This window comes from Gnatocerus cornutus, chromosome 5 (assembly GCF_029298725.1).
Source record: "Gnatocerus cornutus isolate USDA-ARS CGAHR chromosome 5, icGnaCorn1.1, whole genome shotgun sequence".
Lineage (NCBI taxonomy): Eukaryota > Metazoa > Arthropoda > Insecta > Coleoptera > Tenebrionidae > Gnatocerus > Gnatocerus cornutus.
In genome coordinates, this window is record NC_142237.1 from 19,148,092 (window position 1) to 19,175,887 (window position 27,796).

At 31.8% G+C, this 27,796-nt stretch overlaps 1 protein-coding gene across 4 annotated transcripts in view; it reads right to left on the reverse strand.

The window, feature by feature from the left end:
• LOC148175473 (tyrosine-protein kinase transmembrane receptor Ror-like) overlaps window positions 1-27,796 on the reverse strand; it is a 48,947-nt gene that overhangs the window by 19,318 nt on the left and 1,833 nt on the right. For 2 of the 4 annotated variants that reach the window (XM_088036389.1, XM_088036387.1), the window contains exon 1: window positions 20,337-20,552. The exons of 1 other annotated variant lie outside the window; for it this stretch is intronic. In XM_088036389.1, the coding sequence (XP_087892515.1) occupies window positions 20,337-20,385 (49 nt within the window). In that variant the 5' untranslated portion in view covers window positions 20,386-20,552. One more of the 4 variants, XM_088036388.1, reaches the window with a different exon arrangement.

Consider the following 27,796-nt stretch of genomic DNA (forward strand, 5'->3'; position numbering starts at 1 on the left):
TTTACACTGTGCACCAGCAACCAACCCCCACAAATCGAATGAGTTGAAATCAATTTATGGAGCTTGGCTGGACGATTTATTACCGCTCGACAATGACAAGAACATCAATGAAATTCGCAGCAATGCCTCACAAAAGAGTTTACAACGTTAATATCTTAAGAGGTTTCTGAATGACTGCAGAACACGTAGGTTCTTTTGTGAAACCCAAGAACCCAGTTAAGTAGGCTAAACGTTTTTCATACCACAAATATTTACTCCCTCACGTTGTTCTATTTCGAGACTTTTTGTACAAAAGCATGTAACTATTACCTGAAGACTATGTAATAAATTATCACTCTGTAAATCCCTGTGGCACTGTTATGGCCGTATCAGATGTTAACAAGTGGACGCTGTGGTAATATTTCACAAACGCATTTCGCAATGAAAACGAACACCACGCGTTAGCCGACACTTTTAATTTCTTAGGTGAATTCGAATCAGCGGTCTTGTGTTCAAATCGCATTTTGTGCGAATCCCGCCAAGTAGAACCCATTTCCATATAAAATGAATGGTACTCAGTCATTGCGAATTCATGCAGAACATTCATAAGCGGTTTGTGGAATCTTTGAGCGTTCCGTGAACTGTGCATGCGGCGAAATCGAATGAAATGTCTTGCGATCCTCCACTTTCCTCCGTTGTTACACAAACAATCATATTTATAGATGGATAAATCTCTAAACTACAAAAGACTGCACCGTTTGTATTTCGTTTCGTTCGAACTCTTAAACAAACATTCATCTCATCCCATACATCCTAGAGATGTTTGGGCAACAAGGTGTTTCGCTTCACAATAATACTCCTGAAATAACATACTCACCACTTAACCTGATATGCTTTTAATAAACGCTTCGTAAATGCGGAAAGGTGGTTTATGTTTGTGGCCCCCGAAAAGGGGACACCTCGGAGACTTGCTAGGTTTTCATGGGAGTATTTTTAACACTTGTCAGTCGGAAGTGTGACGAGGTTTAATTGAGTAATGGGACAAATGGTTCTCGTTTGCTATTATACTATGCAAATGTAATACAAATATCATCGATTGTAGACTTTCCATTAGGAATAGGGAAGATCTAGTCTAGACACCTTCGATAAGCTCTGGAGTAACATCATTAAAGCAGCAAAGCTCTTTTATGCTGTCGCTAACATAGAAAGTGGATTTTACACAACACTGCATTCTTTTTTAAGTTATTATTTTATTCTAATAAACAAACCCAAAGTCCACAGGGAGCAGTCGTACAGTAGAGGGTTTAGATTTTTCTCATTTTTTTTGGATACTTTAGATTCTTTTTACATTCTCACCGGATTCTCTTTTGTTTCTCTTTAGAATTTTTAATTCGTTTTGTGTTAACTTTAGATCCTCTCTAATTTCTGTAGATCCTCTGGATTCTCTTTAGATTTCTTTTAATTAGATGCTCTGGATTTTCTTCAGTTTTTATTCAAATTTTGCTCAAATTTTTAGATTCTCTTTCCATTCAATATCCCTTTTCTCTATAGTGATTTTTTATAGACCCTCTTGAGTCTGGTCAGATTTTTCTTTACAATTTCCTTAGAGCCTCCTTGGATTTTCTTTGATCTCTGAATTTTCTTTATGTTCTGTTTAAAGAGTCTCAAGATTTTTTAATAGTTTATTCTTGTATTATCCAGATTTTCTTCAGGTTTTTTTTATTCCCTCCAAATGCATTTACATTTTTTTTAGAATCTTCAAGTTCTCATTAGATCTTCTTCAGATTCTTTTTAAATTTTGTCTACAATATCTTGAAATGTTTCTTAGATTTTCTGTATTTTCTTTAAATTGTCTTTTTGGCCTCATGAATTATAAACGTCTAATTAACATTCAATTGACATCTTTGGAAACATGATATTTACAAGCGGTGCGGTAAAAATTGCCCAAATCGTTTGCTCTTCAGATGCGTTTATAAATTAAAATCACTTTACCATAATGAAGATTGATCACCAAAGTGGAATCAACCTAAATTATTATCTCAATTAAGACAATATTTCTATTTTTAAAGTCATATTAAAACGTTTTTTATACAGCGCCATCTTGTGTACTTTTTGTGCATCAACTACAAAACTGACAGAATTGACAGATGATGAAATTTATAAATGTCAGATGTGACAGTTCTCATGAATTTTAAAAAATCCAATTATTTAAATTAAAAGTTTTTCGGCCAAAAAGTTTAATACAACTCTTGTGCGTTAACCATTTTACAGCACTCAATCATTAAACCACTCCGGCTACGCCGTCATGCTAAATCTGGGAACATCGAGTAAAAAAATCGATGTTGAACTCAATTTCAACAAGAGCACAATTACATCGATCCTCCAATACATCGGAGAAAACATCGATTTTGAAAAATAGTAAATAGAAAAACTCAATATAGCATAGTTTATTGTGAAAAACAAAAATAAATAAAAACCTTAAGTAATAAACAAAATACTAAGTAAATAAATAATAAAAAAAATAGCAAATTCGAGATTATTAAGACTAAACAAAATTCTAAAATATAACTCCCTTATATTAAATTCCAGTCTTCTTTATAAATATCACCAAAATCAAGAGTGTAAAATAAAATACATACATCGAAACCGCAATTATCGATTTTTGATGATACATCGAAAATAAAAATATATGTATTAAAAATCCAAGGTTCCTAAATTAAGCAGGATTGCTCGTTACTAAGGGTAAAACTCCACCCTCTTTTGCTTGCTAGGTACATGCGACAATAAATGACGTCACAAGAAAGTTCTGTCAACTGTTCTGCGGTGTAAAAACATTGTTGATCGCCATTATTGTTTAACAGAGTTCTTGTAGAAACATCAGAGTGTAAAATATTGCTATTTTAAATAATATTAGCAATGAAAAAGTTGAATCGGAATTTAAAAGAGCTTTCCGATGACGTATTCGCGCCAGTTCGAGAGGCCTGCTCCTATTGGCTCAAAACTTTGTAGCAAACCTGTTAATTTTAGTAACCTTGTTAAAAATCGATGTTTTTTTTTGGCAAAATTGATATTATTAAAAAATCGATGTAACAGTCCCAGATTTACGTCGTGCTTCAAACGGATTTCGCGCTGTAAAATGTAAGTTACCCCACGCGACTGTAAATTACTATTAAATCATCCTTTAAAATTTTCTTTCATTTTTTTAAATGTGTTTCTGTGGTCCTTTTCCAAATGGGAGACTTTAAATCCGCCTCTTCTGTCACAGTGAACTGTAGTGAATGAGTAGAAGTAGAACATGGATTTGAGAACCAAAGATTCAAAATCCAACACAAAAAGAAGCTCAAAAATTCTTTCATCTTTTATTCAAGATTCTTGATTGATTTACAGTACTCAAGGTAACTTAATTTTAAAAGTGTTTTATAATACAAATTTGTTTAATTAGAGTCGGATTCGCACTAAGCCAAATTTAATTACAATTATCCAATAAGACAAGAAATACGTCGCGCTCTTTGAAATACATCCGGCGTCATGAGTACGTTTCTAATTTAATTTTTCCCTAATACATCGCGAATTCCGACATTTGCTCTCGGTAAACCCTCAAAAGCACAAATCCCTAAATTCTATTTAAATATCCCATTCGTACTTCATCATACTCAAAGTGTACAACGAACGCATACATCGTGGCCGAATTTAGAACACAATAGCCGAATTTATTTGTATTTGGAAGAACCAAAACAGCTGTTGCCTGAAAAACAAACACTGATCGAAGAATCAATTAAAATAACAGCAAGATTTCAATTAATTTATGATTACTTTGGTAATTAAAACTTGAGAATACTTTTATTTGATTTACGCGCAATTCTATCTACGACATAGTTTGAGTTTTGAAATGATAGACCTCCAACGCAAAGTGTCTGACCTCTTATTCAATAAAATCTGATTTATCTTCAAGTTCTTTGTACTGTGAGTTTACAAAACATAATAGAATTGAAGATAAACTATCGGGAAGTTAGCAGTGTGATTTATACACGATTCGAGCCGAAATAAAATTTAATTAGAGGCCGTATCTCATTTTTAATAACAATATTTAATTAATTTTGGGGAGGCCCGGGGGGCGCTAGTTTGTAGAGTTCCCGCAGCGCGTTTTTAAGTACCAGTGTCAGCGACAGATTTCCGTTTTGTGAATTGCACACTTCGTGATATCTAATGCAAAGAATGTCTGAAAAATCTGTCTATATAAAACAGAATGAAATTCTTGAGCGTTGCGTTGAAAAACTTTAATCACAACTCGCTTCGCTCGACTTGTACAATTCCTGCAATTTCTTGTAAACATAAATCATAAATTAATCTAAATTCGACGGAATTTTAATACAACGAGAGAATTTTAATAATTGGGAAGTCTGGTCACGTTTAAAATGTTGCTCAATCTCGAGATTTATGACGAAATCGGTGGCATCCGTAACATTATTTTAGTCCTGTGTAGGTGTACAATAGAATGGAGAATTTCGATGAGTGATGAGATGGACCCCCGGAGAGTTCGTTTGATTAAAAAGGCAATTTTCTCGAAGTTCGATTAAGTTATTTTTGATCATTTTATGTTACAATTGGAAACAACATTAATCTTGTGGTAAAGAATTTGTTGACAAAGCGGTAATTTATGGCTTTAATGTGATTTATGGCTTAAATTAAAACAATTTTGGGACTTGAAAAACATGTAATGTGGCAACTCGCACTTTCGCAAGCTTGAAAAATGAACTGTTAATTACAAAGTCTTGTTCGATGTGGGACAATGTAGACCAAGTTCTGTCAATATGGACAAAGACTTTGTACTTCCCACATTGCGGCGAAATGGAGTTGCAGATGGACGTTTTTCGATCAGTTGCATGGCGTTGAAGATCGAAACCAAATAATTCCACTGAAGTGGGTCAACGATAAAATAATTTTTTTCAAGAACAAAGTGAGAATTTATTGGAGTTTGGGAATACTCGACTCGGAAAGCCGCAGAAAGCGAAACAATTTCGTCGTAAATATCTGAAAAGCCAAGTCCCTTGGTAATCGGAAAGTTGTAAGTGCAACAAAACTGTTAAAAATATCGCAAGACGCTGAAGAAATCCTCGCATTAGAGTATCCTTGATTCCTGAAAAAACTCAGCTTGTTACGCGTCACAATGAGCGTCTGAAAACTTGGCTGTCTCGTATGCTAACGTCTGCAATATTCCAAACCTGCCAATTTTTGCCATAAAACTCCGTTACAAGCTTTCTGACACATAAAAGCTCCGTTTCTATATCAATAAATGTCAGGTAAAAATAAACACCATTTTATAAATAATTTACATAATTGTTTATGTTGAGTTTCTATACTGTGACCACACAATCGTGTACAAGCTGTTATGGCTAAACTTACATAATTTATTACCGCAGTACTTAAATAAATTCACCGCATTATAATTTTAAATCGTTGGAGAAATTAATAATTAAAACGAAACTCGAGTGCTTTTATCTCGTTGATTTTCTGGAGAATATTACAAATGACATGATAAGGGGTATCGAGAAGGATTTATGAATGGATTAATTAGGGTTTAATATAATTCCCGATAAAAATAGTTCCATCTGCGGAGTTATTGGAACGTACTTTTATTGCGGTGGAAACAAAGCATCATATTATCACTTTATATTAAAGTAACATAATTTATAATATTCTAAAGCCATTAATATCTGAGCTAATAAAAATACCGGTGAACATTTAATCAAGCAACGTCACACTTTTTAATATCCATAGATAATATTCAAGTTTTATGCATGTCAACTTAAATAGAGTTCTCACAATGAATAATTGAAATGAATTATTTATTCCTCCTTGTCGTAACATTGGAAGTCCAACCACAGCCTACACTTATTTTGTACAATTTTATTAATAATTTCGTTACTCTGATCTTTTACGATCGTCTCAGCACGACACCCCATCAAGTAATGAAAGAAATTGCTCTCTTGTTTCTACTTAATTGTCGTTTTATTGGACAATGATTTAGCCATCCAGCGTGTTTTGAAACCATATAATTTTATTACATTTAAAAATTACTTTTACGAGTTTTCGTACAAAAATATTTACATTTTTCATTTTTTCCTGCGAGATTTAGTCATTAAACTGTATCTTTTCGTCGTTAACTGAAATTTATTGGTATGACCAGGTACTGCGAGCAATTAAAGAAGGGTTGCGGTTTTTAGTGGTGCGCTGTCAATCGCAAACCAAAAAGTTTAATGAGTTCGGTACCATGATCGCTAGGATTTTAATTATTTACGATATTGGATTTAAAGTTCAAGGCGTCGTACTGAAAATAGCGAAGGAAAAACAACCTGTGGCACGCCACTGGTTTTAGAAATTAAAACAACAATGGCGGATAAAACCACACGTTGATTGGTTTCGTTGTATCCGTGAATGTGAAGTGTCAATCACTCATTGGAAAAGTGGCAGGAAATTGCGGATATTTGTCTCAGCTGATGAATTGTTACTATTTACTAAAAGAAGGCGTGCGTCACCGTAAAAACAAGGTGCACTCGAATGGAAACTGAAAATCAAGACAAAAGTAAAATCGTTTCCACTTTTCTCGTTTCCTCCACGTTAAATTCTCTGTTAAATATTTTCCCGTTCGGGAAAGACAGTTATTTTTAGCGCATTAAAAGCATTGAACAGAAATCATTTACTTTTCCTTTTTCCCTCCCACATTTGGAAATTCGAATGAGTTTTTATCGCTCTTTCATACTCCCGGCGATTTATTGATACTCTTCATCGGTATGAGCTAATCTGTTATTTAAACGAAGTGGTTAATAGAAAAAGTTGAAAATTTATGAGAGAATGAATTTTGTAATCCACAAAGCTTATGGATTCTCTTTAGATTCGGTTCAATTCTCTCTAAATGCTGTTTAATTTTTCTGCATTTCACATTTATTGTTTCTAGATTGTGCATAAATTTTTCTTTATTTTTTCTGTTTACATTTTTTCTTACAACTTTTTAGGATCTTTTTCGATTTTCTTTGGTCTCTGACTTTTCTTTATTTTTTATTTTTTATATTCAGATATATTTTCCTTAGGTCCGGTTTAGAGTCTCTAGATGTTCTGTAATTATACAGGGTCCGGCAACACTTATGTCCGCCCCCAAAATTGTCTTTAATTTTAAAGATAAAATTTTGAAAATTTATATACGTTCATAGTTGACAAAGCTCTAAAAGCTGACGCAAAAATTTGATTTTTATCACCGATAGTTTTGGCGTCGCGACGCCTTAAAAATGTAATTTTTAGCTAATTGTGAGGGTTTGTGAAATCAACCGTTAATTTTTTTTTTTTTTTCAATATAAATGTGTTAATAATATCTCAGTTGTCATTTACGATTTAATGCAAATTGTATTCAAAATTTGAGGAAAAAATGCTGTTATCAAGTTAGTTTCCAATTTCATTACGTCAAAATTGGGAACTACGTTTACACCCATCTGTCAACATCTTGTGTCACAAATGACATCTATCTTTTGGTTCGCTTTAGATTGTATCTTACTTGGTGAAATTGTCACTTTGTCGATGTTAATTAACGATTTCTGGTGTCCAAAAAGGGCAACATGCCCGAGTTAATCAAAATTGACTTTCATAAGAGAAAAAGAAGTGACTTGTGAAATTTTGGTGTAAACGTAGTTTGCCGCTGCGCCGTCATAATTTTGAAAACTAACTTGATAAAACAGCGTTTTTTTCACAAAATTAAAACACAATTTGCTTTAGATTTAAACTAAAAACTAATATTTGTATCACAGTTATATTGAAAAAAAAAATTGAATTCGCGAATATTTCGTCGCGACGCTAAACAAACCGTCATAAAAAAACAAATTTTTACGTCAGCTTCTTGAGCTTTGTCAACTCTAAGGTATGCAAATTTTGTCTTTAAAATTAAAGGCGATTTTGGGGATTGAATTTCGTTCCTTTTGTATTCTTAAAATCGCAAGGTACCCAAAATCTAGGAAAAAGAAAATCTCGAATTTTAATCTGAAATCCTTTAACCCTGACATTATAAGAAGTTAAGTTAAGTTAAGTTCTGGACTTGACACATAGATGGCGCCACTTTTGAGTCATAATAAGCGCTATTTAAAAAAAATATGTAAATTAACCTACAAAACTTTAATTCGGCTCCTATTATAAAATTTCGGTATTTTTGAATCATTTCGTTTTAATAACAGATTAGCTCACGATGATGATCGTCAATAAATCCACGGGAATATGAAAGAGCGAGAAAAAAATCATAATACGTAACTCGAACTGCGGGAGGGTGAAACGGGAAGGCGAAGGATTTCTATTAAATTCCATGACTGTAATAAGTGGTTAATAAAATATTTCGTAATTTGTTAGAAGAAGAAGTTAAGTTAAGTTAAGTTCCGGACTTGACACATAGATGGCGCCACTTTTGAGTCAAAATAAGCGCTAAAATTTAAAAAAATATGTAAATTAATCTAGAAACCTGTAATTTTTGAAGTTCCAGACTTGACACGTAGATGGCGCCACTTTTGGGTCACGTCAGGTCAAATTATAGTGGCAAACTATGTTTACACCAAAATTTCACAAGTCACTTCATTCACTCTTATAAAGGTTAATTTTGATTAACACGGGCATGTTGCACTTTATGGACCCCAGAAAACGTTAATTAACATCGACAAAGTGACATGTTCACCAAATAAGACCTTTGTTAGATGTCATTTGTGACACAGATGGGTGTAAACGTAGTTCCCAATTTTGACGTAATGAAATTGGAAACTAACTTGGTAAAACAGCATTTTTGCCTCAAATTTTGAACACAACTTGCATTCAATCTAAAATGACAACTGAAATATTTTAACACATTTATATTGAAAAGAAATGAAATTTGGGGTTGATTTCACAAACCCTCACAATTAGTTAAAAATTACATTTTTAAGGCGTTGCGACGCTAAAACTATCAGCGAAAAAAACAAAATTTTCCATCAGCTTCTAGAGCTTCTGTTTTTTCGTGTTGATGTAGATTTTTTTTAACTTTTAGATGCATGTTCTTCTTATTGTTTGAATTAGAAATGAATAAAAAATTTGACGTATCTTCACAGCAGGTATTTCTAAATTTTCGCGATTGTAAAACGGAACCGCCACAGAAAAAACAAGTCGCATATTCGAAATAAATGTGGCCACGTCTTCTCCTCTTCGCGTCGAACTTTCCTCAGACTAATTTCTAAGTTTCGTGTTCGCGATAAGATATTTAAGTCCCGTAATAAATAAACGATAACCTGAAATAATCAAGTCCTCCGTCTCTGTTCGTTGACACTAATTTAGTTTAACGTCACCAAGCACACTTTACCACAGCAATTTTGCAATAAGCTCTCAGAAAATACAGCGGAAGAGCAACATAAAACTGGCGTATGTAGTCATTTCTTGTCGATTACACCAGCTAAGTACAAGTCCCCACAGACTGTCCACTAAGAAAACCATTTGATGACCATCTTCGGGATTCATTTAGACAAATTTAATGATAGTTTACCTCACAATGCGCACCGCTGTTGTCGTAATTGAATATTTCCCTGGGGCGTAAATACTAAAAGAATTCCATTAATTAATGTTGTTGCTGTGGATTTACAACAAATCGCTACAACGTGTAATTACGTTATTGGAAGCGTTTAGCGATTATAAATCCTCTTGGAGATGGTGGTGATTATATGCTTTTCGTCTTTTATCGCGAGTTGAGTTGCAATTAGCAGAGATCTATTCGATTTCGATGGGTTTATATTTAAATTTGCCTTTTTTACGGCGGTGGGAGCAAAGCGAAGTAGTTTACATTGCACACATTGTTACTTCGAATAGCTCAAATAAAAGCTATAATTAGAGACAATATGTTATAAAAGTTAAGTGCGATCATTGGATTGACGTTCTTCAAATAAATATAAAAACAGATTGTGTTCTGATTCTTTTGCGCAACGTATAAACACGTCGTTTGGGGGCTGAAATAAATAATCACAAAACATTATCGATCCCAATCCTTTATCAGAACACGTATCAAAACGATGACGCCACATTTATCTAATTAAAAATTTCTGTTTTGACAAAAAAAGTCTGACCACACACTAAACGTTTTATAACACGATTTATAAAATTTAACGGCCACTTTAATTCGGCTCCTATTATAAAATTTCGGTATTTTAGAATCATTTCGTTTTAATAACAGATTAGCTCGCGATGATGATCGTCAATAAATCCACGGGAATATGGAAGAGCGATAAAAAAATCATAAAACGAAACTCGAACCGTGGGAGGGTGAAACGGGAAGGCGAAGGATTTCTATTAAATTCCATAACTGTAATAAGTGGTTAATAAAATATTTCGTAATTTGTAACACTGAAAAACAATTGAAGAATTGACTGCCTTCCGAGAGAATGCCTAAAGGTGTTTCCACCGTTTTATAATTAATGTACCGTTGCATCCTATTAACTAAATCAATGCACTTTTTATTGATTCGGCTTATCTAGAATTTGAGTGTCTTCTGCAGTTATTTGATGCGATGTTTTCTGGGGAACTGTGAAACGACTCGACATAAATTGAGATTACGGTCACTTTCCACTAGTGGTGGCTGTAATTTTCTGTAATGTTGTAATTTGTCACCGAAGGTGTCTTGAACTGAACCGAGTTGTTTAGATGTAATTAAGTTTATCGCCTGTAAAACCTCGATGTTATTGTCCATGAACGAAGATTCGCTTCTAAAAAATGACAGCCATTTAAGCCCGCCATATTGCCCAACAAACGTGATCAATTTCAAAGAAAGGTATGTACATTAAGAGCAACAACAAAACCAAGTAGTTAATTGATCTCAGCTTAAGCTTTGAACATTAGACAGAATCCATTTGAAATCTCATACTCATTTTCTTATCAAGATCCAGTGTCAAGACCTCACCCTTACACCATCAGTCAGTTATGACGTCAGGAATTTTTTTCACATCAGGTTTTTGAGGAACCTAAATAATTAAGACATCAATCAATAATTCATTATACTTTCATCGAAGTCAGTTCCAAACTTACGGGATCAAAAATAAATTCAAGAAATTATTGAAGATCGCATTTCCTTTTTAATTAATAGTCATATTTAGAATTCTTCGACGCAATATTATTTATTTATACAAATTCACTGCTTCTAATTTCCATTTATGGAACCTTATTAGTGCTCAGTTATCTGTTAACTGAATCTCAGGTTATAATGAGGAGTCGAGTTGGGCTTAATTCCAAATTTAGTGGTGTTTGAACAAATAGTGGGCGGAGTTTGGAAAAAGCGCAGTTTTAATTAAATTTTAATCACCGAGTGTTGATAATATCTAGCGTGTGTGGTTCCATGTGACACTAATTGAATATTCATATATTTGAAATGAATATTTCGCGAACAAACGCTAAATTAAGCGCTCATTGTACCATTTTCCCAATCACGACAGAAAGTGTGCAAAAAGTGAAGGTAAAATAATTAGCATTTAACGATTATTTTAAATCATAATTGATTTATGGAACTTTACGTCTGTATTGACATTTCAATGATTAATTTTGTAAGTTGATTAACTTCCACATTCTCCAATGAAATTAAATCAAACGCTGAGTTACTGGGAACTGGAAATTACGGATAATTGTCTCTTCGTGGTCCACTACTTGTCACGAAGATGCAGGTGTTGCTCTTAATCATAATATTTACTCTTTCATTAACTAATCAAATACTAGTGCAGCCTTTGGTTAATCTGTATTGTCCTTGTCGTGTCACGGTAGCTAATTGCAGGAAATCATTTTTAGGAACTGTTAAGTTGAACGTTTTTGAAAAATCTCAAATCTTTGTTTTGCTGATCCCAGGAACTGCATATAAATCCTTTGATGATCAAGAATCCTCTTTAGAATGCAATTCATTCTGTTCATTGGGATTTTATAATTAACCCCAGTAAGGCTATCGGCATTACCGAATTGCTGATCCCAAAGTTAAATAAACGCAAAATCCCAGTCATCATAATTGAAATTTGCTGGCAATCGCAATTAACGTCTGACATTTCTATCGCAAAAGCACAATTTCTCTTCCCCCGGTTTATTGGAACGCTTTTAAAAGAAATGTTTACAATACCTCTCCGCCTGCAATATCGTATTTTGTCCAGCAGAAATATTAATGAATCACTCCGTCTCAAAATAAAAAAAGGCATCTTTTGTGTCGGCCAAAATTGTATGAGACAGGAATAAGAAATAGCCCATTGTGTCGTCCAAGATTGCTCACATTTCTTTATTTATCGTCGAAAATAAAATAATAACACGTACATTTCAGAGAATATCAATTAGGCAATTAAGGCAATTGCATCTGTTGAAAGGAAAACTTCCAGCCTTTGCCTAGCCATCGATTTAAAACTAATTTCCTCTCAAATTAGTCCTGAACGTCAAGTCATAAATAACGTTCAGAAATTCATTAATAACCGGTTCAAAGTTATTCAGATTTTCAATCAAAGAAAAGATTTTATCGGTGCGGTCAATTTGACATAATTTGTTGGTGCGTGGTGGAATTACTCCCCTGTTTACAAACTCTTTGTCTATCTTATTTGCTCTTACATTAGTGATAACAATTTGCAAAACGTTTTCCATTTTAGTCGAGATAAACAGAATGCGGACATTAGTCAGCTGATTAGCATTGAATCACCTATTCTTCGAGATTTTTTGACACTACTCAGAGATGTAAAAAACACGTGATAACAGTCACTTTTCCTGCATGCTTAATTAAACCAGTAAACAAATATCGCGAGTGTAAACAATCGGGCGTACCTAATTCATATAAAAACCTATTAAGTTTGGAGAGTTATCTACAGATAGACCCATTATCTGAATGATTGATTTTTGACTGGGAGCATCTGCTGGTGGTGATAGCGAATTTTGCATTTCAGCTCCAAGATGAATCAAGGTTTTCTTTTATTAGCCATAAATACCGACGATTGCGGCAACGCTCGTCAGAATAGAAAAATTGTTTACAACGAATTTCGGTTTCTAATGCTTCTTTGTTTATCCCGGCGTTATCTCGTCCTTATACAAATTGTTTGAACTTTTAACCCCGAAAAGCAACGGGTCGCTGGGAGAGAACATCACAGAAGGACCGACTGCAGAAGATCATCGCCGCAAATTGCGCCCTCTTAATTAAAAATGCTCGATAAAAAGTTACCTCGGCCAGATTCTCACGTACGCATTATTAATGGCCGATCCTGTGACGTTAACAACTTGCTAATGAATTTTTGGGGGGTGGCTTGATTTAAATTGAGAAGAAATGACGCATTTCTTTCTAAAAACTGATGGAACAACTAAATTACCACTATTAGACAACAATACAAGACAAATTGCGCCCGGTTTGACGTTAGTGCGGTTTGATTAATCGATCGAGGAAGCGAAATCATTTGTTAGTAAGATGATAGTCTGGAAGGTAAAACCGAATTTTTGTACTTTTTAACAATGAAGATCAGTTTAAGATGTGATAACACAGTGCGAAAGGTCGTTGAAAGCTGGAGAATGGTGAATGGATGTCGTATATCGATTTTATGATACTATAAAATGGACTTTGAAATGGCACTTTGTCAGCAGCAGCTAACGGAGCTTTCTTCGGTGATAATGAGACGTCTAGATTCTAGCATGTGTACTATTTTTCAGGGGAAACGTAAACATCGTTAGAGTTTCCACTTTGCAGGTCGAAAGAAGTTTGCTTAGAGTGGAAATTCCGGGGTTCCAATACTGTTTGATCCTGGCGGAATTCTTTCTTCTTTCGGTTCTCTAGGAACGCCATTCTAATCGAAGTCCTCAAACAATGCAATAAATCCTAAAGAGTTCTGAAAAACCGTCAAGAAATCTGAGGAGATTTCTTAAGCTTGTTTATTAATTCTAAAAATCCGAAAAAATCCCAAAAATTGAGAGTCTCAAGGAAGCCTGAATCTTGAAGAATTAAAAAGCATTTTAAAACATCTTAAACACCAAAGGATTCAAAGAACACAAAATATCTAAGGAATTCAAAAGATCTTTAAGGGATCTAAACTAAAGAATTTGAAAGAACGAACTTATGAAATCCCAAGATTACAAGTAACTTAAAACGGAACTTGGGAAAACCAAAAACAATCAGAGTATTTGCCAAATGAATCCAAAAGAAGACAAAAATTATTACATTAGTCAACAATTTAATGGACGTTGAAAGTCATTTCTAAAGTAGAATGGCCTCCTGTTCCAAATCTGAAGTCCGTTTTGCTCCATCAGGTCTGGATTCAGAGATATTCTTAAAACATATTTTTTTAAGTTTTTTGCGCAAAATTTCGTTTTGTTCAGTTTTTGTTAAAAGCTTGCAAACTTTTGGAATTTCTCGATGGTGCTTTAGAAAGCCATTTTGATAAGCTTTCCAATGGCCTATAAAACTCATCGCCAGGGTTAATACTTCTTATGATATTTTGAAAAACATGTACTAAAAAACGTTTTTTTCAAATGTCAAAAAATACTTTGTCTATCTCGATTGTCAAGGCAAATGTTTAATTTTTATTATACTTAAGCAGACAAAGCAGTTTATATGCTTATGGCTCCACGGTAACTATAGAAATAATGTTTTCATTGCACTGTGATATTGCATGAATATATTTTTTCTCCAAACGTTACAAAAAGTCACTATTTTTTTGTTGTTTTTAGACAGTAAAGTAGGCAATTTTGTTATAAGTAACGAAAAGCGCTCGTTGACATGAAAACACTTTTTCTGCCTAGGCAGAAAAAGTACGTTTTGTGACGGTTACTATTTGAGACTTTTCTACGATTTTTAAGTAAAATTGAGTAATTTTTAATTTACGCAGCCGTTTGAAAAAAAAAACGTTTATCGTCGGCTTAGGTCCTTAAGTTGCTAAGTAGCGAGGTGAAGCGTACCGTTGCCTCGCGTATGCAATTTAATTGCTCGACAAAAAGTGACACTTTTCTGCCGTATAACAAAATCTACTATTTTCTCCAAACGTTACAAAAAGTCAATATTTTTTAGTTGTTTTTAGACAGTAAAGTAGGCAGTTTTGATATAAGTAATGAAATGCGCTCGTTGACATGGAAACACTTTTTCTGCCTAGGCAGAAAAAGTACTTTTTTTGACGGTTACTGTTAGAGACTTCTACAATTTTTTAAGTAAAATTGAGTAATTTTTAATTTACGCAGTCGTTTGAAAAAAAAACGTTTATCGTCGGCTTAGGTCCTTAAGTTGCTAAGTCCACTTTGAATTTTTGTAACCCAGGTGGAGAAATCTTAATTTTTTACATATTTGTCCTCAAATCTGGGATTTGACAATTTGGGGAATGAAAATAGAATGTTTCTTAATTCCGAAATAATAACACATAAAACGATTCAATGCTGTACCATTTTGTTATCGTTTTTATAAAATTGAAAACGCATTTTGTTCAAAAATGAACTTAGCAATTTAACAACTTAAGCCGACGCTTTGTATGCTTCGCCTCACGAACAACATCAGTAGACAAAGCTTAATTTTTGTTCTTAATGCCATAATGTACTATTTTTGGGGATTCTCACATGCAATTTTGCATACTTATAATAAATTGTAATGCATTGCTATCTCTTATCGTTTACACGTTACACGATAAAAAAACACTGAAAAGTTTTTCAAAAGACTAAAACTTTTTGTTGTTTCTGTCGATTTCATTTAAAAATCAATGCCATTACTTACATAACCGTAATTGCTAGGCACATATAAAGTTTTAAAATGACTTTAATACTAACGCAGCCCAGAATAATACATTTTAGAAAACTTCTTGATGATGAAGAGTTGTTATTAGTTTGCTTATGGAAATATCTCTGAGTCCTGATCGAGTAAAACGAACTTTAGATTCAGAATTAGGAGATAATTCGACTTCAGAAATGACTTTTCACTGCTGCAGTTCAAAATTTATTAAATGAGAAAGGAAATTTAGGCTTCTAAAGACTGAAAACCATTTAACAAATTCAATTTTTCAAAAATAGGAAATTATAACTCCCCAGTTCTACATTTAGAAACCTTGAAGCTCCAGGTTTAGAAAGACAAGATTTTCACCTACGCCGAAACCTGAAACAAATTTTAATTAAAATCGGGGCAAACACGCGACTGAAACCTGAAACCCGCGATAAAAAATTCACCCGGAAATCTGTCGCGATAAACCAAAACTTCAAAACACAATTTACATTATATAACGTTTAAAATTATAGCCCGCAAACTTTATTTATATTTATTTATACCACTTGGAATCTCGTGTTCCCATTAGTCCAAAATGATTTGTTCGATTAGATTAATAGTGTCATTTACGTCGGCCCACGTCTAATGAATATTGTAAGTTTGAGATTTCCCGAATCTAATAAACATTCTCATTGATTAGTTAACGTAACGAATATAATTAAGAGGTTTGACTAGGCGGAGATGGGCGGAACTTCATTATTAAATGAATGTAAAATATACACAACAATCGACACCGAGAATGTGGAATGTATCACTTGCTTCCTCAATTCGCAAGAATTTAATAATTGATAAATTTCTCCGGGGATTATTTTATTTACTCGAGTCTGGAGCAATGCCCCGAAAAGCTTAGATCTAGGCACCCTTTTTATTATCATAAGAGGATTTATTTTAGTTTATTATAGTAATTAATGTCGTTGAAAAATGCACAATACTTACCTCGACTCGACATTTTCACTGTAAAATCGTTTGGAAATATCCAGCGTGATTTTGTTGTGATGGAGGAACAAATAAAACTCTCTTAAACAACAGATAAGAGTAATCTCTAATTCTTAATTAAGTGGAACCACTGGAATATTTAGACCGGAAATAGCACACTTCATTAATCAGATTTGAGTGCCGCAGTTATTGAATTCAGGTTTATTGTTTTGTACATGAATTCGTGAATTTTGTTGGGGGTTGGCAGCTCTGACAACAACCAAAGCATTTCCAGAAGTGAGCATTATAAATATTTTCACCTAACTACATTATTATCCGGTTGTACTTTATTACCTAAATATTTATCTTTCAAATTGTGTTATTTTTTGACAAAAACTTAATTCTAAATCTTAATTAACTCAACGTGTAATTAATTATTGTCGCTTTTTTAACTAATTAACGATAAAATATCTCTCGAGAGTTTTACAAATGTTTTCCGTGTTTAACGTGGTTTTGACAGAAATATTTAAAAACAGTTAGTGTTAAATTGGATCATTTTTCAACTTGTTTAATTCGTTAAGAGGTGTAGTGTTTTATTTTACTTTGGGCGATTTGTTATAATGATTTCTGGAGTAAAAGCTGTGTCGTTAATTTTGCTCGTTACAAGCATGAAGATCGTTAAACTGTTAGGGATTTTTGCGGGGATTTAATAAGCGTGGAGTTCAGGGATTAAAAAAAAATAATTCTAATTTGGTAATACTGCAGCACTACGCTACCAAACAGAGCTACCAACATTACCCCAAAAGGTAAACGCAACATGTTAGCGTTGACAGCATGCCTCCTTCGGTATTTAAATCTAAGGCCTTAAAACTGCAGGAAATAATACAGAGCGATCATTTAAATTTATCTAGTGGGCGGGCACCTTGTGAAGGTATGATTTATATATGTCACGAGTGTCATAACCTGAGATTAGGTTGACTAAGGAATGAGAAATGTGCACGCAATTATGACGATTTCAGAAAAAACGACAAAAATAAATGAATGCTTATCTTTACGCAGAAGATAAGTGTGTGTCAAAGTGCCCCAGCCTACTAGTCGAAGAATTCGAATGGTTGCACGAAGGCACGGCCTCTGGACGTGCCTGCGCTTCTGGGGGACAATTAATTGTAATTTGTAATTAGGATTCAACTCGGAAATAATTTAATTACTTAATAAATTATACCGAAATTTTCACTGTCTGTTTATTGAAACTTTCTAGAATTTGCTAAAACAAGCTAATACAAGCTAATTTGGCACAGTTAATTAGCAAGTTAAAAATAATAACTTCCCTTTCATTGCCACGGTGTTAAAATAGTTGATCGCTTTCTCAAAATGAGAGTTTTGAAAAAACCCTGTGATATAATTTTGTTGTTGTTTGTAATTTTGTTTGTAGCACAGTTCATAAGTAAATAAAAGATAATAATTTACTTAAATTTTATTGGCCTAGTGTTAAAATTATCCGAATTATGGATTTTAAGGATTTTGTCAATTTTTGACTCTTTTTTGGTTCATTCTTAAAATGAAATTTCTACAATTTGTCTTTTTTGTCCGATATTGTAACTTGGCACGCTCAATAAAGAGGTTAAAGAGGGAGATTTCACCGAATTTCATTTCCATGGTTCAAAAGTTACCCAAATTTCATTTTCATAGAGCCAAAATTACCTAAAATCCAGTTTCTCGTCAAAAATATTGCATTTTTTTTTGTTTTTTTTCGAAATGAAAATTTTAAAAATTTGTCTTCTGCACGATATCTTTATAACTTGATACATATAATAAAGAAGTTAAAGAGGGTGAGTTCTCCGAATTTTATTTTCGTATAGTCAAAAATTACCCAAAAATCCAATTTCTCAAAATGAAAATTTCTAAAAATTGTTTCTTCAATCTGATATTTTTGTAACTTGCCCCACATAATGATGAGGTTAATAAAGTGAATTTTCCAATTTTCATTTTCATCGAGCAAAAATTAGCCAAAGTCCAGGTTTTAATAAAAAGATATTAGATTTTTTTTGTTCTTTTTTGACATTAAAATTTTTCTTTTGTCCGATATCTTTATAACTTGGCACACTTAAAAGAGAGGTTTAAGAAAGCAAGTTTGCTAAATTTCGTTTGCATAGTGCAATAATTACCTAAAATCCCGGTTTTGATAAGAAATATTGGAATTTTTCTGGTTCATTCTCGAAATGAAAGTTTCTAAAATTTGTCTCTTTTGACCCATATTTTTGTAACTTTAAACACTCAATAAAGAGATTGAAGAAAGTGAGTTTCACAAATTTCATTTCCATAGAGCCAAAATTACCCGAAATCCAGTTTCTCGTCAAAAATATTGCATTTTTTTTGGCTTTTTTTTGAAATGAAAATTTCGAAAAATTGTTTCTTTAATCTGATATTTTTGTAACTTACCACACATTATAATGAGGTTTATAAGTGAATTTTCCAATTTTCATTTTCAGCTAGCAAAAATTAACCAAAATCCAGGTTTCGATAAAAAGATATTAGATTTTTTTTGTTCTTTCTCGAAATTAAAATTTTACTTCTGTCCGATATCTTTATAACTTGGCACACTTAAAAGAGAGGTTTAAGAGAGCAAGTTTCCCAAATTTCATTTGCATAGTGCTATAATTACCCAAAATCCAGGTTTTAATAAGAAATTTTCTGGTTCATTCTCGAAATAAAAATTTCTAAAATTTGCTTCTTATGTCCGATACATATCTTTGCAACTTAACTAACTCAATAAGCAGATCAAAAAGAGTAAGCTTTCCAAATTTCCCTTCTCTAGAGCCACAATTACCAGAATTATAGCGCCTTCAATGGAAATCTCGAATCTTCTTGGTTCTTTTTCAAAATAAAAAAAAATCTCTTCTCCTAAATTATTGTAATTTGGCACAGTTAATAAGCACATCAAAAAGGGGAAGTTTACTAAATTCCAATGCAGTTGAACCAAAATTACAATAATTATGAATTTTGATAAAAAATATTGCAAATTTTTGAGTAGTCCTTAATACAAAAATTTGCCTGAATTTTTTAGTTTTCTTGAGTCTAGTTTCTACTTTTAATATTTTGATTCAGTAACTTTCAAAGTTTAATAAAATAGTCTAAAAAAGCCATTAAAGCCTAGTGAAAAATCCTTCAATCCTAATTTCCTGACTAGGCAAATTAGAAAGTTGAAATTTATTACAGCCACATTTTGCTATTCGCGTTTTAAAACTTTCACGCCAAAAACTTTTTTATTCGTTAAAAGCGACAGGAGCAATCAATTTTTAAAAAAATTTGAAATTTCCGTCAAAACGCGCTATATTTATTTATCAATGACGTCGTGTTTTCCATTTTAGAACTTTAGAGAAAACCGTCGCATAAATTGCTTCCTTTGCGTTCACAACAAAGTAAATCTCAAAGCAAAAACCTTTTCCGGAAATCGCTTATTTTTCAGAAACCTGAAAACGCCACAGCAAAAGAAAACACCCTTTCCACATTTCCACTTTGTTTACTTTGATGTTATTTTCCTCAAGAAAGAAAGATTTGTTTACATTTCGCTCTAGCAACAAAGCTCTAGGGTTGTCAACTCGAACAAGAAGCGTTTTAATTTTAGAACCCCGATAACCTTTATCACTAAACTTAATAATAACCAACTCACGGTCCATTTTATCAACAGCTCTTCTTTTGGAACCTCTTTTTTTCGGCATTTTTCACTTAATCACACGTGCACGAGTCATCCTGAAAACTGAAAGTTTACGGCACGCGCGAGCTTTCACGATTTCGAGCGAGCTTTTCAGGACATGAGCTGAAAGCTACTGAATGCAAAGAGTGCGCGACAAACCACCCTGAATGGTGTTGATGATGAAATTGCCCCACTACTTACTCGCTGGAGATGACTGCAGGACTAGTGATCGGACGAGATTTCACTATACAATATTGACCGACAATGGAGAGTCTGTTTTCGATTTGTCGGTTTCTTATCGCAGACTGTTTTCATTAGAGCGGCCTTTAGATTTCACTGTTTACGAGGATGACGCGGGATTATAAAGTAGCGAAGAGACGGGGAGTTTAACAAACAGGAGGAGAGTTTTTACGAGGTGATTTGACGTCAGGTCGTCAGTTAAGGAGAAGATGTTTATTGGGAAGATGGGAGCCAAAATCGGATGCAAATTTATTACTGATTTATACTTTAAAGTCGATTTATTGGCTCGGTAAATAAGAAACAACTTTCGTTTTGAGGCGTCATTTGGTAATCTGAAATTATTTTGTGTTATCGGAGTTTTTAATGTTCCAGACAATTATTTCAACCATTTCGTGTAACCTAAATTTCCTCCTTTTATTTATTAACAGAAAATTACGCATTTTGATAAAAATATTAGATTTTTTTTTACTCATTCTCGATTTTTTTTTTAAATTTGTTTCTTCTGTCCGATATCTTTGTAACTTGACACACTCAATAAAGAGGTTCACGTGAGTGAATCCCCCAAATTTTATTTTCATAGCGCAAAAAATACCCAATAGGTTTTGATAAAAAATATTGGACCTTTGAGGCTTTTTCTTGAAATGAAAATTTCTAAAATTTGTCTCTTTTCTCCGATATCTTTGTAACTTGGCACACTCAATAAAAAGGTTTAAATAAGCTAATTCCCCAAATTTCATTTTTATAAAGCAAAAATACCTAAAATCCAGGTTTCGATAAAAAATATTGAACTTTTTTGACTATTTTTAGAAATTTAATTTACAAATAAACTTTGTCTTTTTTGTTCGATATCTTTAAAACTTGGCACACTCAGTAAAGAAGATTAAGAAAGCGAGTTTCCCAAATTTCGTTTCTATAGAGCTAAAATTACACAAAATTCAGGTTCTTATAAAAATATTGGACTTTTTGACTTTTTTTAGAAATAAAAATTTGTGAAATTTATTTTTTTTTGTCTGAGATCTTTATAACTTGGCACACCCAATGAAGAGGTTTAAGAAAGTTAATTCCAGAAATTTCATTTTCATAGAGCAAAAAATACCCAAAATCCAGGTTTTGATAAAAAATATTTTTGAGACTTTTTCTCGAAATGAAAATCTTTAAAATTTATTTCTTCTGTCCGCCATCTTTATTACTTGACATGCTCAATAAAGAGATTAAAAAGAGTGAATTCCCTAAATTATATTTCCAACAAGCAAAAACTGTGTAAAATAGAGGTTCTTATAAAAAATATTGCATTTTTATTTGGTTCATTCTTAAAATAAAAATTTCTAAAATTTGTCTCTTCTCTTCGATATCTTTGTAACTTGGTACACTCAATAAAAAGGTTTAAATAAGCTAATTCCCCAAATTTCATTTTTATAAAGCAAAAAATACCTAAATTCTAGGTTTTGGTAAAAAATATTGAACTTTTTTGGCTATTTTTAGAAATTGAATTTACAAATAAAATTTGTCTCTTCTGTTTGATATCTTTAAAACTTGGCACACTTAATAGAGAAGTTTAAGAAAGCGAGTTCCCCAAATTTAATTTCTATAGAGCTAAAATTACCCAAAATTCTGGTTCTTATAAAAAATATTGGACTTTTTTGACTTTTTTTAGAAATAAAAATTTGTAAAATTTATCTTTTTTGTCTGATATCTTTGTAACTTGACACACTTAATAAAGAGGTTTAAGTGACTGAATTCCTCAAATTTTATTTTCATAGAGCAAAAAATACTCAAAATCTAGGTTTTGTTAAAAATATTGGACTTTTGAGGCTTTTTCTCGAAATGAAAATCTTTAAAATTTATCTCTTCTGTTCAATATCTTTATAAGTTGGCACACTTAGTAAAGAGGTTAAAGAGAATGAGTTCCACAAATTTCATTCACGAAAATTACCCAAAATCAATATTTTGATAATTTTTTTTTTTAATTTTTTGGCTCATTCTTGAAATAAAAATTTCCAAAATTTGTCTCTTCTTTCCGATATCTTTGTAACTTAGCACACTCAATAAAGAGGTTTAAGAGAATTAATTCCCCAGATTTCATTTTTATAGAATAAAAAATACTTAAAATCCAGGTTTCGATAAAAAATATTGAACTTTTTTAGCTATTTATAGAAATTTAATTTACAAATAAAATTTGTCTCTTCTGTTCGATATTTTTAAAACTTGGCACACTCAGTGAAGAAGTTTAAGAGAGCGAATTTCCCAAATTTCGTTTCTATAGAGCTAAAATTACCCAAAATCCATATTCTTTTAAAAAATATTGGACTTTTTTGGCTTTTATTAGAAATAAAAATTCGTAAAATTTATCTCTTTTGTCCGATATCATTGTAACTTAGCACACTCAATGAAAAGTTTTAAGAGAGTTAATTCCCCAAATTTCATTTTCATAGAGCAAAAAATACCCAAAATCTAGGTTTTGATAAAAAATATTGAACTTTTTTGACATTCTTTTGGCACATTCTAAAAAAAAAACTTCTAAAATTTCTCCCTTCTGTCTAATGTCTTTGTAACTTGGCACACTCAATAAACAGGTTGAAGACAGTGAGTTCCCCAAATTTAATTCCTATAGAGCTAAAATTTCTTAAAATCCAGTTTTTTTTTAAATATTGCATTTTTTTTGGTTCGTTCTTGAAATGAAAATTTATAAAATGTATCTTTTTCGTCTAATATCTTTAAAATCTTTGAAGTTCGCGCACTCAATAAAGAGATTAAAGAGAGTGACTTCCTAAAATTTCATTTCGATGGAGCGAAAATTACCAATAATTTAGGTTCTGATAAACAAAATTATATCATCCTTGAAATAAAATATTCTAAAATATGTCTTTTCTGTCGGATTTTATTCTAATTTGGCATACTCAATAAGGAGGTGAAAGGAAATGAACTCCACAACTTTGAATGCCGTAGAGCCAATAAAAAATCTACTTTACATGTTTACACTTCTTTGAGATTATTAATTAAAAATTCATAAACTCCGCATATGTGAATTACATGAATCGCAAAAATTTTGTTACGTTTATTCTTTGTTCCCACACGTGCGTAATAATTACAAAAAAAAATGTGGCTGTACTAACTGGAAATTTAATTAGAAGTCGTGACTTTTTTTTTAATCTGGGAAAAATTTCCTGCATCATTTTATACAAAAAACGAAATATGAATCGACGGATTTATTAATCAAAACTTAACAAAGTTCGCTTAGCTGTTTCATAACGGACAAGCCTTAGTTACCTTTGATCTATAAAATTACTTATATCTATCTTGTAACTAAATAGCTACTGTGCAATTTCGTACTGTTCATTATAATACTCCTTCATAAACCATTGTTTGTAATCAAAACTAATAATATTGTTGAATAACTCCTATTGTTGCAACAGTCGCTGATTTATAGCCCATGATTTATATTATATCATTACACAACTTCGAGATGCCCACTTTTTTCTTTTATTTCACTCGCTTCAAGCCCATTTTTATCATTTTCATATAAAAATAGCCTGGAGCTAACACGATATTGAAATTTGAACGGACGTTCTTAATAAAACGAGGCGCTTTATTTTCAGAAAACTTCTTGTTTCAAACACATTTTAGATGTGAGCAATTTAACATCCACTGCACTGAATGCGATGCCATATTTTATTGCGCAAACTTAATGAGCTTCATGAATATCAGATAAAGATATCAGACGGAAAAGTTTAATTTAAAACATATTCAAGTTTTTAAATTATTTAATTTATTCTATGCATAACGTAACGATAGACACGATTTTTCATTCTGATGGCACCGGAAATTTGAAACTCGGCTTCTCTTATTAATAATCATAAATTAAAAGAACGAGACTGACAAATACAAGTGACTCTTTCAAAAGTCTGCGATCTTCTAAGTCTTCATTTCGTTTCTTCTCCCATTTAAACCGAGATCTTCTGGTCTTCTAGTGGGATTATCCCTACCGAACCCTTTCCTAGGGCTTGGTCATCGATTTAGAGGTGTGTGCTCAGTAATCGGCTTAGGAAACTGTACCAGTTTTCTCAGGGAAAGTAAGCACGCTTTTAATTTTTGTTATTAACCCGAGAAACTCAACTGCCCCAACAATAAATACCGCAACCGTCGTCATTAATAACCACAAACGTTAAAAAATGAAGATATTGTCATAAAACACCTCGTGCATGCCTTGTACTTGTAACGTTATACAGCATTGCTGTCAAGAAGAAATTTATATCGGTAATGTCACCGGAGTTTACCCATTACACTATTCCTTATAAGGCATTTAAAATCTATTGCATTATAAATCGATAATATTACTGATGCAACGTGCACGCTTCTAGGAAATATTACACCAATAAAGATCTTCATCGGCTCATTGGCCACGTTCACTTTACATGATTTCGTCCTATGTAAATTATCAATTAGTGCAAAAATTATCCGACATTCTGATACTAATAAATTAAATCTCTGATTCTGATAAGAGATTAAAAACAAACCTCTGGTTGCCTGTTTAATTGAACGTGGTCGCGCTCACTGATTTATGTCGAGTTCAACACCGACGTTTCTTTGTGCTTGGACAACTATAATTTTGATTGGGGGGTCGATATCGGCGATTTATAATTAATAAGAGAGATTTGTCACGGTGGAACGCGCAGGAGGCTAAAGAAGCCCTGATGTAACTAAACATTTTTTATTCTTTGTAAACTGCGTATTTTACTTTGACAGGTTTAAAATTATAATTAAATTTATACCTGAATCAATGAAATTTTATTGAAAGACAAACTAAAAAAAATGCAGTTTCGTCAGGGCGTTCTATTAACCCTTGTAAATTATTTATTTTGAGAGGTATAAGCTGCAAATTTTGGGGATTTACTGGTTTTGAATTACTTATTAACGACACCTAATTACAAAATTGCAGTTTTTCTGGACAATATTTAAAAAAATGCTGATTTATGAGAGACCAACTAAAAATTAACAGTTTCACCAGAGCCTTCTACTAGCACTTGTAAATTATTTATTTTGAGAGCTATAAACTTCAAATTTTGGAGATTTACTAGTTTTGAGCTACTTATTAAAGACACCAAATTACAAAATTATATTTTTACTGGAGAATATTTTAAAAAATTTCGATTGAACTACTAACTAAAAATTAACAGAACGTTTTACTAACTCTTATAAATGATTTATTTTGAAAGATATCAGGCTTAAAATTTGGAAATTTATTGGTTTTGGACTTTTTATTAAAAACACTAAATTACAAAACTATAATTTTACTGGGGAATATTTTTTAGTTAGTTTTATTAACCCTTGTAAATTATTTTGGGGGTTAAAAGCTTCAAGTTTTGGAGATTTACAGGTTTTGGACTACTTATTAAAGACTCCAAATTACAAAATTATAGTTTTACTGGAGAATATTTTAAAAATTTTCGATTGAACGACTAACTAAAAATTAACAGAACGTTTTACTAACTCTTATAAATGATTTATTTTGAAAGATATAAGTCTTAAAATTTGGAAATTTATTGTTTTTGGACTTGTTATTAAAAATTATTATTTTACTGGAGAATATTTTTTAATTAGGTCTATTAACTCTTGTAATTTATTTTGTGGGTTAAAAGCTTCAAATTTTGGAGATTTACTGGTTTTGGACTACTTATTAAAAACACCAAATTACAAAATTATAGTTTTACTTGAGAATATTTTTAAAATTTTCGATTAATTGCCTTAAGTTTTAAAATTTGAGAATTTACTGGTTTTGAATCACTTATTAAAGGCATCAAATTACAAAATTTTGGTTCTACTAGAATTTTTATTTTAAAAATTTGCAGTTTCATTAGACCGTTATATTAACTCTTGTAAATTATTTATTTTGAGAGCTAAACTTTAAATTTTGGAGATTTACTAGTTTTGAGCTACTTATTAACGACTCCATATTAGAAAATTATAGTTTTACTGGAGAATATTTAAAAAATTTCGATTGAACGACTAACTAAAAATTAGCAGTTTTACAAGAACTTTTTACTAACTCTTATAAATGATTTATTTTGAAAGATATAAGCCTTAAAATTTGGAAATTTATTGGTTTTGGACCTCTTCTTAAAAATTATTATTTTACTGGAGAATATTTTTTAATTAGTTCTATTAACTAATTTTTTTTTGGGGTTAAAAGCTTCAAATTTTGGAGATTTACTGGTTTTGGACTACTTATTAAAAACACCAAATTACAAAATTATAGTTTTACTTGAGAATATTTTTAAAATTTTCGATTAATTGCCTTAAGTTTTAAAATTTGAGAATTTACTAGTTTTGGATCACTTATTAAAGGCATCAAATTACAAAATTTAGGTTCTACTAGATTTTTTTTCTAAATTTTTGACTGAAAGATCAATTAAAAATTTGCAGTTTCATTAGACCGTTTTATTAACTCTTGTGAATTATTTATTTTGATAGCAATAAACTTCAAAATTTAAAGATTTACTGGTTTTGGACTATTTATTAAAAAAAACAAATTACAAAATTAAAGTTTTACAGAGAATATTTTAAAAATTTTTAATTGATTGCCTAAAAGTTTTAAAATTTGAGGATTTACTGGTTTTGGACTACTTATTAAAGACATCAAATTACAAAATTTTAGTTGTACTGAAAAATCTTTTTAAAATTTTTGACTGAAAAACTAATTAAAAATTGCAGTTTCATTGGACTGTTATATTAACTCTTGTGAAATAATTATTTTGAGAGCTATAATCTCCAAATTCTGGGTATTTACAGGTTTTGAGCTACTTATTAAAGACAAGTTACAAAATTATAGTTTTACTGATGACTATTTTAAAGTTTTTTGGTTGAGAAACCAACTAAAAATTAGCAATTTCACCAGTACGTTCTACTATTTCTTGAAAATTATTTATTTTGATAGCTATAAACTTCAAATTTTTGAAGATTTACTGGTTATGGTCTACTTATTAAAAACACCAAATTCAAAATTTTAATTTTACATACTAGAGAATATTTTAAAATTATCTACTTCATATTAAAATAATTTATGATGGTGTAATGATTAAGTTAAATCCACAAAAAGAAGAAGAACGTAGAAGCAGACTCCGAGGAAAAATAAAGAAAAAAACTCCAAAGAGTCTAAAGACTAAATCAATATTTAGCAAAGGTCCCCTAAGAATCCCGAA